The 20,828-nt window shown below is 44.4% G+C and overlaps 1 protein-coding gene across 3 annotated transcripts in view; it reads right to left on the bottom strand.

Annotated features, from left to right (window-relative positions):
* The window catches only part of PNPLA7 (patatin like phospholipase domain containing 7), a 117,722-nt gene that overhangs the window by 86,712 nt on the left and 10,182 nt on the right, over positions 1-20,828 (bottom strand). For 2 of the 3 annotated variants that reach the window (XM_042052283.1, XM_042052285.1), the window contains exons 10-17: positions 16,423-16,551; positions 15,022-15,102; positions 14,380-14,524; positions 13,451-13,543; positions 10,367-10,467; positions 9,230-9,376; positions 4,876-4,953; positions 3,860-4,065 (exon numbers count right to left, since the gene is read on the bottom strand). In XM_042052283.1, the coding sequence (XP_041908217.1) occupies positions 3,860-4,065; positions 4,876-4,953; positions 9,230-9,376; positions 10,367-10,467; positions 13,451-13,543; positions 14,380-14,524; positions 15,022-15,102; positions 16,423-16,551 (980 nt within the window). The remainder of the gene's footprint in view (positions 1-3,859; positions 4,066-4,875; positions 4,954-9,229; positions 9,377-10,366; positions 10,468-13,450; positions 13,544-14,379; positions 14,525-15,021; positions 15,103-16,422; positions 16,552-20,828) is intronic. The other variant, XM_042052284.1, reaches the window with a different exon arrangement.

Genomic DNA, 20,828 nt, shown 5'->3' with positions numbered 1-20,828 from the left:
ACACTGAGGTCACCCCAAAGCTTCTCCTCTCCAGGCTGAACAATCCCAGCTCTCCCAGCCTTTCCTCCCAGCAGAGCTGCTCCATCCCTCTGATCCCCCTGGAGCCTCCTCTGGCCTCTCTCCAGCAGCTCCAGGTCCTTCCTGTGCTGGGCCCCGGGGCTGGGGCAGCTCTGCAGGTGGGGTCTCACCTGAGCACAGGGGCACAGGGGCACAATCCCCCTGCCCTGCTGCCCACACATTTTGAACACAAAAATCCAGCCAGCAAACACCATTACCAAAAAGCAGCACAGCTTTTCTCTCCTGACCTCTTCTCTTGCCCAGATTTTTCCCTGCCATCCCACCATTCTGACCAAGATACCTACAGACACACGGAAAATACCCAGCCCTATCCCCCCTTCTCAGCTGATTCAAAAATTAAATAAAGCCCCTAAAAATTCCTGAATGGTTTAGCTCATTGGTTTTACTCCACCTGCTTATTTAGCCCTCAAAGTCTCCTCCCACACAGGCTGTCTGCTGTTGTCAATAAAAGCCATTTACTCTTTTCCTCCCTCACAATATAGATCTTAATACTTAATGCATTCAAAATGCAAACTACTAACAGGCTTATTTTATTTCCACTTGCAGCTCTCTCACATCCCTCAGTGCCATGCAGCTTCTACAAGAGAATTAACACAGCAGGTAAGACCCACCCTTATGCAAGAGAAGAGAAAAGAGGTTTTTTCCCCCATTATCAGCCCAGTTTCCTTCCTCTCACGTGGGCATTTATATCCTTCTGCTTGGCACATGCCTGGCACTGGGAAAATTAAAATCCAAAGCTCTGTACTACAGAGATTTCTGAAGGGACTTTGAGGATTCTTTACTAGAAAGCTCACCAGCTGTAACAATGAAAGGGCTAAGTGGTTTCTGTGAATGCCTGGAACTTCTGCAGATATTCTTGGGGATGTGGCTGCGACAGGATTTTCAGCTTAGCTGGCAAGACCAAATAAAAATCAAAGCATTCCTGCTTCTCTGGCAAGTGCACATGATTAAGCCTCCAAACTGTGAAATTTACTGAAGCAGAAGATGTGAGAGAGCCACTGGTAGCACAGATCCTGAATTTATTCCCCCAGGAGATCCTGGTGACAACTTGATTGCCGTTTACCAGGAGCTGCATGCCGAGAGTGGCAGCTCCCAAAGCACTGCAGGCACATCCCATGGAATTACCCCTGGATTCACCTCACCTTCAGCTGGTGCCACCCCTGGATTTGCACACTGCATCTACAGACAGTCATTTGCTCATGGAAGCACCACACAAAAGGCTCCTGCCCTGAAGTTTCAGTGGGAAGGATTTAATCCAACATCCAACACTCAATTCTCCACGCCGGGCTCTTTGCCTCATGGCAACCATTGACCATGTGCTTTCTGCTTCACCCTCTCATTAATTACTGAGAAAAACCACAGCCAGTGTTCCAGTGCAGCACAGAGGAAAAGAGGAAACACAAGTGACAAGAAATGAAGAACGAAATTACAGAGAATAGGAGTTCTTGTCAAATTTCACCAGTCTGTAAGCTAACAGAAAAATACACAAATTAAGACAAAAACTATTCCTCAGATTCCAGGCAAAGGAGAAAGCCGAGCATTGTGGGACTATGAGCATAGAATTTCCGTAAAAATGGAAAATAGAACTGCATCTTACTTTATTAACAAGTTTTTTTTTTCTCACAGAGTTCAAAGCAAAAATGAACCAACTAGAAGAAATGTGATGCTTTTCAAAGCCTTTCTCCAATGTCACTTTTAAATATGGGCACAGGAGTCAGAAGTGCCATAAAGCCTGTGGTTTAGGACAAATTGTGAAGATGAAATGCTGGAATATGACAGAGCTTGTAAAATGGAGAGAACAGATAAGAGACTTGAAAGGAGAAAAAAAAAAGATTTGGAAAGGACCCAAAAATGATGATGAGGTGATACATTGATAGGTCCTGATCCCTGACTGGCAAGGGATTAATGGAAGCAGAAAGGTAAGCTGGAATAAACAAGAGGTAATTCAGTTCTTGAGAGAGAAGAGAAATCTCAGGAAAATGAGCTTCAGTAAATGAGAGAGAATCCAGCCCTGAGTATCAAAAAAACACGGGAAAAAAAAAAAAAAGGAGGAAAAGGTAAAATCTGCCTGGCTGGCTGAGACAACATAATGAAATTTGAAGTCAGAAACAAGTAGGAAAACAACAGCAGGAAAAGACAGAGAGAAAAAGCAGCCATTTAGAAGAACTAGCTGGGTACCACATGGAATGGGCACAAGTGGGAAGCATCTCTGGGAAATCAGGCCAAAGAGCTGACAACCACCTCACAAACCTGGGAAAAACACAGCTCATCAACAAGCACCTGCTGAGCACAGCACGTTCAGTTCCACAGCCTCCTGCCCCAGGTGGGAAAACCAAAGCCCCACAGAAAGGATTCTGGGGTAGAGCTGATTGGGAATACAAACAGCTGCAGTTATTTAGAAAGCAGGAAGTGTGCAGAGATGGACAACATCACAGCGGCCCAGAAAACACAACAACCGCCCAGCATCCTCCATGTAACTCCTGGCACATTCCAGAAGCTGGAAAAAGAGTTTATGAAAGGAAATTGTGCATTAGACACAAATTATGTGAGTGAACTAATTGTAACTCTAAATTACAAGATCACAGAATAAATCAAGGGCATTAATCATTATTATTGGCAACAAGGCTAACCACAGTCATCACATTGGATTTTTAATTACCTGTATTCCCCTTTAAGCATTCATCCAAGGTCCAGAAAAGAACCACAGGGGAATTATTCTTTAACCTGTTCTATTAATGAGCATTAAAATCCCACAGTTACAGCCAGACTGATCACTCACAACACACTCAGCACCCTGGGAACAGAACTGGGGAGCTTTTCCAGCAAAAAGGAATAATGAATGCAAGAAAAGGGCCTGGCAAAGCAGCAATTAACCCATAAAGTGCAGGCTCTGGGCAGACTTTCTTATCTGGATTATGAAGTATATGATTCTTGGGCCATAATTCCCACCACACTGGGTTAAGTGCTCTATAGGCCTTGAACAAAGATGTCACCATTTAATATTCCCACGTTCCCTGAACTGCTTCTTGCTGGAGTTAAATCACCTGATAAATGGGCCACAGCTCATCCAGGCACCTAAACCCACCCCAGAAAGTGAGGGGCTTGCTGTGGGATGCACCTGCAGCAGCACAGACATCCAACACTTGGATTTAAAATCATGGAATCATTACAGCTGGAAAAGACATCCAAGATCATCAAGTCCAAGCTTTAACTGAATACCCCCAGGGCCACTAAACCATATCATGAAGTGCCACATCTCAGGCGTATCTTAGGTGTTCACACGTTTTCTGAATGCCTCCAGGGACGGTGACACCACCACTGCCTGAGCAGCCTGTTCAGATGTCTGACCACCCCTTCAGGGAAGAAATTTTCCCTAAAATCCAACCTGAACCTCCCCTGGCTGTTCCCTCTCCTCCTGTCCCTGTTCCCTGCCAGCAGAGCCCGACCCCCCCGGCTGCCCCCTCCTGTCAGGGACTTGTGCAGAGCCACAAGGTCCCCCCTGAGCCTCCTTTGCTCCAGCCTGAGCCCCTTTTCCAGCTGCCTCAGCCGCTCCTGGGGCCCCAGCCCCTTCCCAGCTCCGTTCCCTTCCCTGGACATGCTCCAGCCCCTCAATGTCTTTCCTGCAGTGAGAGTAAACCCAGGATTTGACAAGTGGTCCCACCAGCACCCAACACAGTGGGACAGTCACTGCCCTGGTCCTTTGTTCAAAAGAATAATTTAAAAATTCTAAAAAATACTTAGAAAATATACATTGATTTGGGGTTTTTGTGGCAGAACTCACTCATAGAAATGGGACTTGGAGATGGAGAGGAAGCTGCAGTCTCTGTTGGCCTTGATGGTGAAGATCAGCGGCTCCCCAGTGAGGACAGCGAGCTGCCCCACGAGCTCCCCGGGGTGGGTGATGAAGAGGCAGGTGTCCTCCTCAGAGTCAATCTTCCTCTGGTACACGTGAAGCATCCCCGAGACCACAAAGCAAACATTGACATCCTGGAGCAATGGGAGAAAAAAAAAAAAAAAGCGCTCAATAAAAATCCCCCAAGATTTTAAAAGCAATTATGCCAGTGACAGCGCTACCATGACCGATCTGTTTCCCAGAGAGCTCCCTATAGGTTTTGAACAAATTAGGAGGTAAAATAAGACACAACAGTGAATTATTAAAAGCAGGTTATGAATATTTAAAACTAAGCAGGCACAATATTGAAAGATGTGTTTCCTTTGGGTGGTTATGAAAAATGAAGGCTGCATCTTTGAGGTATCAAGGAATAACAGAATTGGGAGTGGAGGAGATCATGGGGAATCACAGCAGCAGGATGAGGGGCATGGCAGGTCAGCAGAGCAGAACCCAGCACTGGCACTGGACCTGCCCATCACTTGCTTTGCTTAAGCTCCTCTACTTACACAGGATTATTATAAATGAAGCTTGTTATATCCTAAACACACTTTGCTATAAACGAATAATGCTGGATTGGTTTTGTGCGAGGGCTTTACTGCAACTGAGTGACATCACAAAAATCCAAAGTGCAGGGTGTGAGAAGAGACTTCCCAGTCCCCACAGCTCGTGAGGAAGGATGCAGGTGGGACACTCCCCATGAGCTTCATCAGAGCTGATGACACACAGGCACCAGATTCCCACTCTGGGTCTGGCTGCAGCACCAGCCCTGTGTGCAGGAAGGCCCAGAGCTGGGGGTGTTTCCCCTCCAGAAGAGATGCCTTGGGAAGGGACAGGTGGGAATGTTTGATTTCCCATCAATGTGTACAAACCCTCCTGGAGGGGGGCACAGACTGAGCCAGACTCACCTGATCTCCCTGCCTGGACAGCACAGTGCCAGCAGTGACCTGATGCAGCGTCACTTTGCCATTCAGCAACGCAGGATTCTGGAGGAGAAAGGAATGTGAGGTACAATTTACTGCTCTGTGCACAGCTAAAGGTCCAGAATGTGAGGAAACACCCAAACAAAGCAAGTAAGAATAACACTTAAGACTATGTTACTTGAATCTCTTTAAAATATGGCATCTATTTTTATATTTCTCTGCCCAACAGACATTTCTGCCAGAAGAGAAAGAAAGGTTTGATCCATTTTAACTGATCACACTTGGATTCTTAAAGACTTTTTATTTGCCAATTTTCACCCAGACTCTTTAAAGGGTCTATTATGATAAGAGACCTGTACAAGCTGATATGAAAATCATGAAACATGAAGTTATTCTGAAAGGAAGGTGAAACCAGAGGAGACTCTCTACATCATGGAGTAACTGAACAAGATGATCCAGCACTGGTTTTGTCCCAGCCCAGCCCTGGGCACAGAGCTCAGCTGTGCTGTACCTGCAGAGCATTTTTATACACACTGTACAACAAAAGCTTCCCCAAGCTCATGAACTCCTGTGCTCAGGCAGAGAAAAGTGGGAATTTTCCCCCTAAACTGAAAAGCACATAGCAGGAAAGGGTCTTCCCAAAAGCCACCCTCAGTTTGGGCCCCAATCCCCTGCAACGTCAAGGAGCTGAGCTGGCTGAGCCTAAAAATTCCTTTAATCCATACATGGCTTTCACCACCATAACCCTGAGGGCATAACAGACAACCAAACAGGCATGGACAGACTTTTCTTTCCATCCCAAAGAACTGCCCCCACAATTTGGGGTCCCATGAGCAATCAGGATCAAACCCTAAGGCTTCAGGCCACCTTTGCTTTGGTATAACTTTCACCCAAACCAGCAAACCAGAGAGTCACAGACTGGTTTGGTTTCAAATGGACCATAAAGCTCATCCACTCCAGGCAGGGACACCTCCCACTGTCCCAGGCTGCTCCAAGCCCCAATGTCCAGCCTGGCCTTGGGCACTGCCAGGGATCCAGGGGCAGCCCCAGCTGCTCTGGGCACCCTGTGCCAGGGCCTCACCGTGCTTCAAATAAAGAATTTCTTCCTAATATCTAATGTAAGCCTGCCCTCCTTCAGCTTAAGGCCATTCTCCGTTGTCCTGTCACTCCATGCACACAGCTCCCCTCCTCTCCTTATAAATCTTCAGAAGTTCAACATTTTATCACCACCCCTCAATGGGCTGGGGCAGAAAACAAAGCTCAGTTATGAGTTCATCTGTTGGGCTGAAGAGAGGCAGCACAGTCCCAGCTCTCACACCTTCCCCGGGTACTTGGCTGTGCCCAGGCTCTGCCCCAGAGGCAGAAGCACTGAAAGCTGCACTCACAGGAAGAACCAATTCAGCACAAGAGCAGAGCAGAGTGTGACCCCAGTCATTAACTCCACTCCAGCAGGAAACCAGCACAGCAGAGATGTAAACACTCCACCAGCGTAATTGTTCTGCCAGGCTGGAATTTTTCCATTTTGGGTTGAAAAAAAGTAGTGCAAGTGAAATAATCACAATTATTCTTTACACCTACTGCTGATAAAAAGAACATATTTTCATCAAAAATAGTTTTATTAAAGCCAATCTGTTTCATGGGAACATATCCAATGCAGAGAACCTGACAAGCACCTGTCAAAATATTTCAGTTCAGCAATAGCAACTCAACTAATTTTTATAATGTTCTTTCTATATTTAGACATTTATGGTTGTATAGCATTATCTATTCTTAAAGCCAAAGTTGTAACTCTGAAAGCACCTCTCAGTAGGGGAATACAAGCTCCCCCACGAGCTCTACTTATCAAGAGCATTTCCAGGCTGCATTAGCTCCAAGAAAAATTGCTGCAAAGATTTTCTTTGTGTCTAAGACTACTTAAGTATTGGGATAGATTGTACTCAGAGCTGTGAAAGCCTCATCACTGGAGATCTTTAAGAACAGCTTAGCCAAAAACCTGCCAGAAATGACTTAGCAATATCTGATTCTGCCTCAGGCGTGAGAAGGGACTGAGTGACCTCCAAGCAGACCTTGGTATCCTCCTTTGCTGTGCTATTACTGCCCCATCAAGCAAGAAAAGAGCTGACAAATAAAATCCATCCTGTCTCAAATGGGTGAGACCAGCAAACCCAAATTCAGCATTGCACAGTTACAGGGTTTAGGCTAAAAACCTGCACTGATCCCTGCCAGCCACGAGCTTTTAGAAAAAAGTCATTACCCCAAGAAACTCCATTTCCCAGCAAGTTTCTTCCTGTCCATGACTAATAAATGATTGCAGCAGGAAACCCAACAAATTTGGTTACAATAACAAATGTAAGAAGCAACAGAGGTTATTTCTGGGTAACAAATTAGCAGGGGTTTACAGTACAGAAGTGAAAACACAAACCAAGTATAAACAATTTAAATAAAGCAATAATTAACTGGGACAAATAATTCTTTTGTCAAAGGAAGTTCCCTTATAACTCACAGAAGAGATGCCCTGCAACACTGCTTAACCCTCCCATCATAACTGCAGATAAAGCTGAAAACACACAAAAATGGTATGAGCTTGAAAACCATTCATGACACAGATCCAAGGAATTCACGTTACTTAAAACAAAATTTAAAAAAAGAAAATTGAATTCTGAAGTCAGATACCTAAAGGCTATTTGAAATAATGACTCTCTCCTACAGACATTTACACCTTTCTCTCGGTCACAGGAGAAAAACAACAACCAACCAACCAACAAACCCCAAACCTACCACCTGTCATTAAAACATCTTGATTTTATTCACTCTGATTGGCTGCTCTGAAAAATGACAACTTAAAATGCTTCCATCCAGCTAAGAAAGATCTCATTTTTTTCAAGAGAAGAGCTTACAAGAATTAATTTTCTTTCATGTAAGCAGCATTGAACACAAATATTTTGTACACAGTAAGATTCTTCTTGTATTGTCTGTAGAATAATCAACTTTTGCTACTCCTACATGGAAAAAAAAAAAATTGAGCTTTCAATGACATTTCTGGCATTTGGCTACATCCCACCAGATTCTGATTTGCTTGTGAAAAACTAAGGTGCTTGAAAATCCTACCTTACTTCACCATTATTTTGATCTTCACCTTACAAACAGTGCCTCAGGCACTTCCTTTCAAGGATACTGTTGCAATTATCTCTAAACTGCTACTTGTTAATTACTGAGAAACTTATCCTAGACTAAAAGTGCGGTAAATCAGGAGCTTCAGCAACCTTGGAATCTTTGCTTATGATCTGAAAGTTGGATCAAGAACAGAACAGATGAAGGTACCTAGTCCTACTTTACTCCTTCTGCAACAAGAATTTCTTCTAAGATAGTCTGTAGCCTTTCATGAGGATATAAATGCCTGAAAAAACCTGAAAATTAACATAATGAGACAGGTAAGGCTCCTGCAGACTAAGAGACCTCCGATCAGTGCTGACGTGGAACAGGCACCTCGAGCCTCACAACTGGGAGCTGAAAGACCCTGACAGGGATTTTGAAGCTGCAAGGGGAATAATTTTGGAAGTCAGGAGGAAATGCTAAAATCCAAAAGTAAAATCTTTCAAGTTTTAGCAAGTGTTGTCTGGTGACAGCTCTGAAGGCAGGGGAGGAGGTGCAGCAGCTGTGCCCAGCCTCTGGCAGCACCAGCAGACTGGAATTATTGCAGTACAGGCTGGAACAAACCAAGGATGTCTCTGGCTGGCTGAGACAGATGCAGAGCTTTCCCAAACTGTCTGATTATCCACATGAGCAGACACACCTCTGTAATGAAATGCAGCTGGAATGACGGGAATGATGAAAGCATAAATTTTCAATCCTTCTCACAACACCAAGGGGCTCAGCAGGGGTTGAGCTCAGGAAGGATCAGGCACAGCCCCTGCCACGGGCACAGGACCCAGCTGGGAGCTGCTCCCAGCACCACTGGGCAAGTCCAGGGACACAATTCCAAACCCAAACAACGCCCTGGGATGCAGTGCCAGCAGGATTAATGGATTCAGCAATCACCTGAGCCTTTAGGTAGCTTCCCCCACTCAGCAGGGGCACAGAGTGAGGTGGCAGGAATTGCACACGCCCAGGGCTAACTCTGCGCACAGACGGGGAAGATTCGTGCGCTGCATCCCGGCGTGGTTTGTGGAAATGACAGAATAATTCAGATTTATTGCAGCCCTTCTAATGACTCCAACAGCCTACTGAATAAAACATCCAGCCCATCTCCAGTGCACTGAGGAGACAAATCCACTTTTCAGTTCCTGGCAGAATGAGATGAAAAGCAGAACCGAAGCCAGTTCCCTTTGCAATAACTCACATCAAGTTTCATCAAGGTTGAGAGGTCTTTCTTTGCTGCTTCCACAATGGCATCAATGTGTTTGCTGTTACAGGAATCCTGCACAGCACTGTAATGGAAAACTGCTGAAGGAGTTTCTGTCACTGTCACTGTCTTCTTCAATATCGACTGCAAAGAGAACAAACACATCAAGGATCAGTTTTTAAACATCAAAATTGGCACCTACCTGGCCAAAATTTGCCTTTACCATTTGCATTCTCTACCCACCACAACTGGTGGTCTGCAAAAAAGAAATCGAGGTTTCCAAAAAAGCAACAGCATGCTAACTTCACTATCCCTGTACTTTTCTGCACAGCCTGACACTCAAATCAAACAAAGTTACTCATCACAGCTTGTGAAAGGGAAGAATAAGAGACTTTCCATAAACTGGGCTTCTGCCAGCTTGATGGAACTAAAACTTCATCAACCCTGTACACAAAGATAGAGGAAGAGATAAAATGTCTGTCAAGGTTGCAGTGAGCAACAGTTTCATTCCAGATTTTCGGTTACAGTTTTATAATTCAAGAGTGTTTTTGGGCTCAACTGCCAGGTCAGTATTTGTAAAAAGCAGACCACAAAAATAAAAACAGATTTATAAATAATGACTGGAAGCCTACAACTGATACAAGTTTCTAATTCCTTGCTGTAAAGTACCTCTCACAAATAAAGCATGGTCTGACAAATCCAAATAATCCACTTCATGAGTTAGGGGAAGAAAATACACAAAAAGCTGCAGCAGTGGTTTCCCATTGCTCACCAAGGGAACCTCCACAGAATTTCAAGATGCGCAGTAAAACAACTTGACAGCCACTAAAATCTACTAAAACAACTAAGTTAAAAAACAATAATACAAAAAAACACTCAAGGCCAGGTTGGATGGTCTAGAGGAAGGTGTCCCTGCTCATGGCCATGGCAGGGGGGTTGGACCAGTTGGGCTTCAAAGCTCCCTTCCAACCCAAACCATTTGAGGATACTGCAAATCCAAATACCCCAACTCGGACAGAGCTGCAAGGGCAGCGTTTCGAAGGAAGGAAGAAATTTAAAAGCCTCTGAGCAGAATGCAGTAAGGAAGCAGAGGGCAGGAAGCAGGCTGGACTCTCAGGGGATGAGCAGACCCACCTTGGCCACGGTGGGGCTGCCGGCGGCGTCCTCGGGGACGAGGTGCACCCTGGCCCTCTCGTAGGCCATGTCCATGTCAGACTTGGCACCGCTGGAATTGTCTGCAAGCAATGCACAAATCTTGGTTTGAGCACCTCCTGTAGTGCAGTTTCTCAGAAACAGCAGGTAACACACTGAGTGCAGCAACTTCAGCAAGTGGCATCTTCATATTCCTGTTGATTTCCCAGTTCCTTTTGACCTGGAACCTTAAATCTTCCTGTCTGAAGTCAGGTCTACAACACATCCCAGAATTCCCACAGCCACTCTTGTACAGAGTACAATCACTATTTGAAGGTTTGCTGGAGAAAGAGCAGCTCCATATGGGCTGATCTGACTCCCTGTCCATCTCCCTGCCCCCAAACCCCAGGGTCACCAAGTGCACTCTCAGTCTGAACACGCATTTCTCAGGTGCGACCCAAACCCTCTGATTTTGGCCCTGTAGGCAGGGAAAGCATCTCCTCCCCAGCCCTGCACCTCAAAAACCCGGGGAGAAGAGAACGAGGAGGCATTCTAAGAATGAAAGCTTCTGTCTACTCAACTGCTATTCAAAGCAGAAGCCTTCCCCCCAGCCGTGGTGCCCACACAGTGATTGATTAAACCGTCTTGCTGCTCAAACGGGAGCGAGGAAGGAGCCGGCAGGACGAGCTGCACGCGGAGCCGCTGAGTCAAGAGCACAGGAGGCGGTGGGGAAGGAGAGGGATGGATCCTGTGTGATGAACACACGGTGTCCCACACACTGCTGGGATGGAAGGCACTGCACAAACAATGGCAACTGCCACAGTCCCTGGCAGCATTCCCGGCTCTTCCCTGCCAAGCTCTGCCGGTCCCACGTGCGCTGCACGTCAGGGCTTTGGGGGAAAAGCAGCTTCTCTAACTCTTGGGGAAAAGAAGCACCAAAACAGTAAAAGACAACTGCTATTTAACCTTAAAAATAGAGTTAGGAAGATTTACTTCCAGGGACAACGAAGGGGTGAAGTTGTTATATCCAAAAGGCCCCACTGTTTTATTTCTGCTTTCTAATTCCTCTGTCCCCCAGCCCAGATGCTTCACAGGAATTAATTCCATCTTTCTCCACACAAAGTTAGCACACTTCTAAAGCAGAGTAGCCTGAGCTGGCAAGATCCTATTCCCTATCTTACACAACTGCTATGTTTCAAGTTAGATAACTACACAAAAAAACCAGAAGAACAAATTACACCCAGCCCCAGGAGCAACTGAGGCAAAAGTGTTTTCTCCCAAAGCAATTTTTAGCAGTGTTTATTAATTCTAACAACAAGCAAATCAAGGAGATGTTGAGATAACAGCACTTGTAGGACTCTAAGACAGTTTTCTCCTCTCTGAATTAATAATAAACATAATCAATATACCATGGAGTCTGAACACACAGTAAGCAGTGGAATAGAATCTGAAGCAAGATCTTGATCTTTTCATTACAGATATCAAAACACTTTCTGTGCAAGCTAAGCAGTGAGAAGAAATCAGCTCTGTTAACTGAGGCAAATCATAATTACCCAATTAGATACACTCCTTCCGTCAGTAAAAATTAATTTTCTCTCTCTGCTAAGCTCTGTGTACCCTGACATAACTTTTATGACACATAAAAGGAGAAAGGAAGGACAAATGGACATATCCACCGAGAAGTCTGCAGGGATCCTTCTACATAACAGCTCCTAAGGACACACAGGGACTGTCCCTTAGAATGTCACAGGGCTGCACAGGCCCAGCTCACTGAACTGCCTCATTTACCTGGGGGAAGGGGCTGTGTTCAGGGCAAGGATTATTTTATTTACCACTGAATTAAGTCTGCTGGTACGTTTTATAAATCCCAGTGTAAAACAACCTCACCCACATGAAAATCAAGCCAAGTCTTGTGTGGGTCAGTCAATATTTTCTCCTAATTTGTCTCCCTGGCTTAGAAAGATGATCCCAGCCAAAATCCTACTTCTCCATCACATCCATGCCTCTGGATAGTAACATGGAAACCATGAAAAAAAAAAAAAAAAATCGAAGTGGGACCCTTTATACTTGCCCAGCAGGACCAGAAGAGGAAACAAATCAGCCCTCCAGTGTTAAAATTGAAGGAGCTACCCACTGCTCTCCTGTGTGCATACCAACAACTTCACGTGGCAGCAACAAAAAACACAACCCTTACTTTGGGGAAAACTCTCAGTGCTGAGGGCTCCCTCAGCCTGGCTCCCTCCTTTCTCCTTGTCTCCAAGTTCTTCAACCCCTCATAGTATGTTCCTTTCTCCCAAGTCATTTAATAGCCAAGGTGAGCAATAAAAGCATTTTCTAAAGTACCCAGGGCACCTTTATTCCACTGATTAAAGATTTCTCTATTAAAAGTACCTGTGCATGACCTTAGAATTTCCTCACGGTGGTTAATTTAGTACTCATCTAACAGCAACAGATGCCTGTGTTCTGTGATTCCCATAAGAACTCCAATTGCTCCACCTTGGAACACAAAGCTGTCCTCAACACCAGGCCCAGAGGAAAATGTCTACAGTGGAGTAACAAACTCCCCAAAATGATACTGCAGCATCAGACCAGCTCAGCCTCATAAATGTCTCCTCAGAGCACCTCATGATCAATCACCTTTATTATCCACTCTAAAGACCATTCCTCTAAAAGCAGCAAAGCCATGTAATGTGCTTTTTGGGACAATCAGCCAAGCAAGAAACGTGTGTCATCTTTTATGTGAAGGATGATGGCCTATCATCATAATTCAGTTGGTTTCAGTAATATCAATTAATAAAGCTCTTCATTTGCAGGTCTTGGTAGCCAAATGATGTTCCCCATTGCTGATAATGCCAGCAAGGGAATGCTCTCTTGGATAATAGTCCATTTTTTATGAAATAATTTTTTGACAAATGAGTTAGGAAGAGGCACCACTGCAAGATGATTATCTACCATGAACAGGACTGCAAGATGATTATCCACCATAAATAGGAAAATTGTCTAACCCAGCACTCCAGAGATCATGTGGTTTCCCCCCACGATTGGATAAATTATATATTTCCCACAATTTTGCCAAGCACTACTTACTAGAAGCCTCTGTAGATCCTGCATAGGGAGGTGATGAAAGGCTCCTTCTGAAAACATGCTCAGAGTTTTCTGTACCAGAAATCCTCAGCATATCTGAAATTTAAAAACAAATTATATAAACACAAGGTAGCCCCTAATAAAATAAGTTTCACTAACAACAAGACCCTTTAACTACCTACTTATTAAAGGCTGATTTAAAGATTTTGAAACACTGACATTAAATATTGTTTAAACCTTTTTCCTGGTTTTGATTAAATTAATTTTTTTCCATCTGCAGGGGCAAAATTGAACTCCATCTATTTTCCTGGCCTTACCTTCAGTACTAAGTCTTTAGCCTGAAAAGACACATATCCAGCAATTCTTCTGCTGGTGTCTAGAGAGCTGAATTTTCCCAACTCCCCCTCTGCATTCAAAATTAGGAGTCACTTATTTTTCCTCTTTCCTTCATCCCTCAATATCATTAAGAACACAGTAACATTTCCCCATTGAAGCTAAGGACTATCCAAAGGCTTCAAACCTGAAGCTGATCTAAGACAATCCTTAACCACTCTGATAAAATAGAAATCCTCTGATCAACAGCAGTGATACCAAAAGTAGATCAAATGTAGTGAAAGGACACAGGGGAATGGCCTCAAGCTGAAGGACAGCAGGGTTAGATTGGATTTGGAGAGGACATTCTTTACTATTAAGGACAGTGAGGCCCTGGCACAGGTTGCCCAGAGAAGCTGGGGCTGCCCCTGGATCCCTGGAAGTGTCCAAGGCCAGGCTGGACATTGGGGCTTGGAGCAGCCTGGGACAGCGGGAGGTGGGGCGGCACTGGGTGAGCTTTAAGGTCCCTCCCAACCCAAAACATTTTGGGATTCAATGAATACTACAACAGCTAAAGAAGGTCACAGAGGACAGTTTCTCCACGTTTCCAGAAGCATTACCCGTTTCCAGGGCTTCCCCAGACTTTTCAAACTTCTCTCCACGATCTTCCTCTAAAGCACTGCTCACTTGTCTCTTGCCCGCTTTGCCGGCGCTGCCTCCGGCGGTGACACTGCTCACGGAGATCAGTGGGATGGCCTGGCTCTGCTGGGAGCAGCAGGGGGACAAGCAAACATGAACCACCCCCTCACATGTGTTCCACACCCTGCAGCCTGCACAGACCCCCTGGTACCGCTCAGGTTGTGCTGATCAATCCCAGATCCCCAAGGGTGGCTTGTCCTGGGATGTGCAGCTCCCTCAGTGCATCCCATCCCCCGGCCTGGGGACTCACAGCCTGACACTTTGAGCATTCCCTGACCCTCTGGCACCACGGGTGCAGCACACAGGCAGAGGTGACATAATTAGCAAACATCAGAAGCACACAGATCACTCTGGAATGAAGCACTTGGGAAGTTTAAGCCTCCCCACCAATTCCCCAGGCATCAGCGTAGGCTGGGCTTTATGGGCTGGTTATACAAGTGCCTCAATCCTCAAGCACTGTCATTATGAAATTAATATGTAGCATTTGCTTTATGGCCTTCTGCAAGAAGGAAAACCTCTCTGTGTCCTGGCAGGAGAGCTGAGGGCCTGCCTGCCAAACTCACACAGCTGAAGAGCTCCGTGGTCAGCCCCAGGTAGTTGTGCAGGGCCAGGAACGTCACCCTCTGCAGCCTCACCATGATGATCTACAAACAGGGAATAAAGAAGCAAGAGCAATGGATTTAGCATTCTCCCACACTCGTTCTGGCATTTAGATACAACCATGCACCAGAGTACCTGAAAGTATCGATAAAATACAGGCTGTACCCTAAGCTGAAATTCCTTTTTAGCAACTGATAAATTGAGACAGAGATAGATTCAAATGATCCACCAATGACTTCATAATCATTTGATGGCACGAGAATCCAAAGTCTTACTCCCAAACACCAAATGCTTTTTGTTTTCTATAAACATCAATAATAAAAGTGCCTTGAAATAGAAGTATTTGCTTCCAATTTTCCCCTCTCATTAAAAAAATTATTCCAGCTTTCCCCATACAGAGCCTATCCCACTGCTCCACAAGCACTCAAACCCAACACTGGAATCAGTGGCACCTTCCTCTGCCCTGCCAGCTAATTCCCACTCCTGAGCCATCCTCTCTGTTGTATCAGCTCTCACAGAGCAAATTAATTTGGTGTTAATGATCTGTTCTCCTTCAACCATCAGTGTGAGGAGGTTCATGTATTGCTCATAAATCACCCAGAGACCAGAACAGTTTGCAAGGACAAACAGATTTAGAAGTGATAGTAAAGCAACAGGACAGCCCAGAGTGACTGGTGGGGTCACCCTTTGGCTGCCACACCTGTGGGACAAGGAAATCCTGGAAATCCTTAATCCTGATCCCTGCACCACCTGCCACCTGCAGGAGGTACAAGCCTGATTTCAGTGCTCACCTGAGAACTGAGTCCCTGCAAAGCAATAGAAGGTAAACACAGAACTGACACAAAGCACAGCTCTTTCCTCAGGTGCTGACAAAGGCTTCTAAAGTTGAAATTCACATGTCAATCTGAATTTTGTGACTCTTACAAAGCATCAGCCCACACCAAGCAGCTTCTGAAGGTCCAGCAGTCCTGTTTCAGAACATGTGACAGTCTGTTCACGACTCTCAGCCATTCTGGAGCCCTCCTGGTGCAGCCCAAGCTGCAGAGCCCACCCCAGCACCTTCCACTTGCCAAGGACCAACAAACTCACACTGCAGGTCTGGCTGATTGATGAGGGTACCACAAGCAGAAACTCAATTAATGGACATATATAGATACATAAATGGTTTTTTTCCTGTTTGTGATGATGGTGGAATATTAAATCTAGGGCTCAACAGCCAGGAGAGCAGCAGAACAAGGCCAAATCTTGACAGGCTGTGCTGAGCAGCTCCGTAGCTACCAAAGGATGAGCTTGCTGAGCATCTAAATATCCTCCTGCAACCTGGAAATGAGAGTGGATTCCCCTTCCCCCTCAGCTCCACCTACCTGCACCACTCTCACAAGGGTTTCAGGGTATTTCTGGAACACATCCTGGAAGGCACTGGCTGGAAGTCTCAGTATGGTGGATGGAGTGGCTGCTCGGGCTGAGACAGTTTTATAGGGAGCAGGGTGACCCTAAGAGAAAGTTCCAGAGACACAGGGTTAATCCATCAATTATCCAATCCAATTCTTCCCAAATTCCTGCTTTGCTGTTGTCTATGTCTGACAGACATGGTCTGACCCCAAAAAGCCTTCAGTTTGTGCTCCATGACCACGGGGGGTGTAATGAGGGTGAATTCACATCTGCCTTAGAGACAGGGGCAGAGAAACAAGAGCTCCAGGGATGTGGATGAGGTTGAGGGAAGTGCCAGGCTCTCAGCTCTGACACAGTTTTATTACAGAGCCAGCCATCAGAAGCATTTGAAATCCCAGCTAGTCAAGGATGCAGAGAAAAAGAGGGTTTGTTGATTTTATTATCTCGGCTGACAACCAAGCTATTTGCTGCAAAAACAACCCCAGACTCACACAAACAGTGAAAAACACAACAGAATTGTACAGTAATTACAGACATAATGGAGGAAGACAAAAGACAGGCAGACTTCTTGTGTTTCGAGACATATATATATATATATATATTTTCATATATATCTATGAAATATTCCACGTGACAACGCCAAACAGCTTCTCTTTACTTGAGACAAAGTGGGTCTAGACCATCCTGCTCAAAGAACAGATGGAGAACTAACAAACGAATGAAAAGTGGGTAGAATACAGAGATTTTTTTCACACTGGAAGAAGGCAAGCCTCTGGTTTTGGATTTTGCCCCTTAAATGAGAATAGATTTTAACAAAAATCTACTGTCAAACACTTGGATAAAAAACTCCAGACAGACAATATCCCTTCTACACATTTAATAAATGCTGAAAACAACACCTCTAACTCATAAATTAATTTACTAATCCATCAAATATTGATTTACACGTACTGATAAGCTAAAATGAGCCTTTTTGCAGCACAGAGCAGGAGCAAAGGAAGAAATGGAGTTTCTATTTTAACAGCACCTCACAGCTCTGGAAACTTTCCCCCTCCTGAGCAACAGAAGGCACCTTTTTCCCAACACTGACACACAGATGTTAAATGCTGATTACAAACCAAACTGCCTGCAAAGAATATCAGACAACTCAACACAAGCACTTTGAGGAATTCCTGCCTAAAGAACCCAGCAAAACCAGAGACTTTCTCTAATCACTCTAGAAAATAAAGCTGCAGCTCTGTCTGCCTGCTGGTCTGGAAGGCACCATGAAGCAGATTCTAAAATTAAATTAAATTAATTGGAACCAATTTCTTAATTACACCAACTTCAGCTGACCTTTTTATAAAATCTGGGGATGATATTAATAGCCTTGATTTTCAAGTTCCTGAGGGATCTGAAATTTTAAACATCTTTGACCTACAGTGCAAAGCTGACAGTGTCCTCAGTTTTCCCAAATTTATTTTAATTAAGTAAAGAAATTAACAAATAACATTTCTGTGCTTCGGCTGTACCCAAAAATAAATGCAACAATCCTCTTTTACAGCCCAGTTGGAAGTCTGGCTTTACACGAAGAATTAATTTGGACTTCTTACACTTACATGTAAAAGAAAATGTATATAGTCTGCTTATAAGCCCTGCATTTGCCATCAACTGTATTTCCTACCAATCTCTACAGCAAATATGGAGTAAAAAACTAAGGAAATCATTAAATCTTCAGTTGCTGGGCAAGGATAAGCATCAAGTTTAATGATGTTTCATAAGAGTTATTCCAAAGAGCAAACTGAGCCCTGGCCATCCCAGAACTCTGGTCTCCAGTCTACCCAGTAAAGTGTTTGGGTTTTTCTGGAAAGTGCTCAGGAGAGGAGAGGCCAGTGCTGACAATCTCAGAAAAACAGCTTTAGGATAATAACAGATAATGATGCAGAAGCCTTTTTCTCCAAAGAACAGCCCATTCCTCCAGGTTTTCAGCATATAATTTTGCCTCTTTGAAATCCCTGCATGAGGGCAGCTCTTCTGAAAGGGACAACAGGGCTGGAACATGCTAAGAGCAGTCAGAGGAGCATGAGCAGGAAATGTTCCAGAATTGTCACTTCTCTCTGATATAACCTTATGAGCAGCACAGGGAGAATACCATGTTCAAATTATACTATTTTGCAATCACACACTGAGATGACAAGAACAGTTCAGTTATAATCAGTTATGAAACAGGGGTTTTTTTTTCAACAGAACTTTTTGTTCTCAGGGCAGGTAACTATTTACTTCTAGAGACAGTGAGACATCACCTCCAAGCAGCAGCTAAACCCAGGTGACAGCAAATGGCCAAATCCAATCAAGTTTGGTCAAGAAATCTGCTGCAAGAGACAGATGCTTTGCATTCTCCCACCTGCAGTGGCAGCTCCTTTTTGGATCCAAAAATCTGGGATGTTCTCCCTGTTTCCACGGCTGGATTTTGTCTTCCTCCACTCCCTCCTGACATCCTCTGCATCAGCACTGCTGCACCCAAAGCTCTCACAGCCATCAATCACTTCTTTATAACCTCATCTATCTTGTCAGCCCTGCAGGCTCACCTTTATCCAAGTGTTTTTCCAGCTTCTTTTAATCCTGACTTTCATTTTTATCCCCCCTCAATCACTGCCATTTGATCAATATCCCTCACAGCCTCTTCTTTCTCCAACTTTCTTATTCCAGCTTTGCCACCTGGGCCCAGTTTTCCTAAGACCATCTCAGCATGGAGGCCAAGAGAAGAGTGAACCCCAAAGCTCCAGCAATCAGCATCACAACTCCACTGGACCAGTTCCCTCTGGATGAACATTGACTGTCCTGGGAAAAGCCCTGGCTGCACACAGGAGCTCTCAGCAAGAGCTGCTGAAAACAGAGACATCAACAAGGCTCAGCTCAGATTTCTCTGCTATTTGAGGCAGTATCAAATCAGAGCCATTAACTGCACCTCAGAACTGTTCCACAATACCAGGAACTACTTGGATTCAAAAGCTTCCAGTTTCTCCTCAGAGTCTGGAGAAAGCAGCATTGATCTGTTCCCAGAATAAGTGCAGGCTCATGTCACAGCTGCTACCTTTGCATTTAGTAGAACTAAAGGGGCTTTTCAGTTTAAAAACTGAAAGATTCAATTAGAAAAGTACCTCTGGTGTGACCTTTCTTTTAGGTCCACCAACAAGATCTTGCCACTTCTTGCAGCAACCTCAACTTTCTTGCACAACTCTCAGAACTGAGGGACCAGCCTGACATCACGTGCTACAAAATCAGTCAAAGAATCACAAATCCAGCTCAGACAACTGAAATCCTCACTGAATTCACCCTTCCTTCATGTCAGAGCCAGGTGTTTGGTGGTGCAGCAAAATCTAATTCAGGTTATGGCATCTGCAGGATGTTTTAAGACTCCCTCACTGATTTGGGATGACACTGAGGGGTCTCCTACTTTGATCCAGTGCTACTTCCTCTCTCCTTGCCTATTTTCATGCTACTCCTCTACCTGAAGTCTGCAAAGAACATAAGGAAGAGGAAAAACAGCAATGAAACAAGCAGTTCACAAAGCTGGGAAGTGAGGAACAAAAGAGTTGTAAAAATAAATGAGAAGAAGTTTAGCAAAAAATATTTCAAGGTTTTTTCATTACAGAGTCTTCTGCAGGCTGCTAACTCTGCTCAACACACTTTCAATCATTTTTATTTTTTTTACTTACCAGTGGTAGAACTAATGAGAAAGAGAAAAACAATGACAGAATGAGAACTAAAAATGAAAAAAAAAACCCCAACAAGACACAAAATGAATGGCAACCACTTTTTGAAAAAACAAAGCCATAAAGCACTGTTATAGAAGGACTTTTCTTATATTTATTCCTTTTGAACAAGAACATGACTGGTATTCCTGTTCCTTTATGATGGCCCTGCTCCTTAGAATATTGTGATGAAGAAAATTTCGTGGTGGGAGTAACAAGGGCAAAGGTACTAATACAAATTTACAAAGATATTATGAATTTGACAGCAAGAACTAGACTTGTACAGCCCAAATTCTTCACTTTCTACAGAGAAAACTGTGACCAAGCTTAAAAAATGTTACCACTGTCAATAGGTTTTATGGGAATTTTAGATGTAAATAATACACACATCATGTGGATATAGAGGTATGTGCTTGCATTTGGAAGCAGCAAAGAACACTTCAGAGAACCCTTTAATACTCACAAATGGAGCAATGGCACCTTCTGATGAACAGAGACAGCCAAGCATGGCAGAAACACGGCACCAGGTCAAACATGAACACCTTACTGATTAGATTTCTCTTCATCCTCTCAAATCTCACCCTACCAAAACCCTTCAAGAAAGCACCTTCAGGGCTTGGGTGTTATCAAAGATGTTGAATTCA

Source organism: Corvus kubaryi, unplaced genomic scaffold, assembly GCF_017639235.1.
Source record: "Corvus kubaryi isolate FWS band 111438036 unplaced genomic scaffold, C.kubaryi_AGA036_p1.0 78, whole genome shotgun sequence".
Taxonomy (NCBI): domain Eukaryota; kingdom Metazoa; phylum Chordata; class Aves; order Passeriformes; family Corvidae; genus Corvus; species Corvus kubaryi.
The sequence above is the reverse complement of the archived record's forward strand: the minus strand, read 5'-3'. Positions and strand labels throughout refer to the sequence as shown.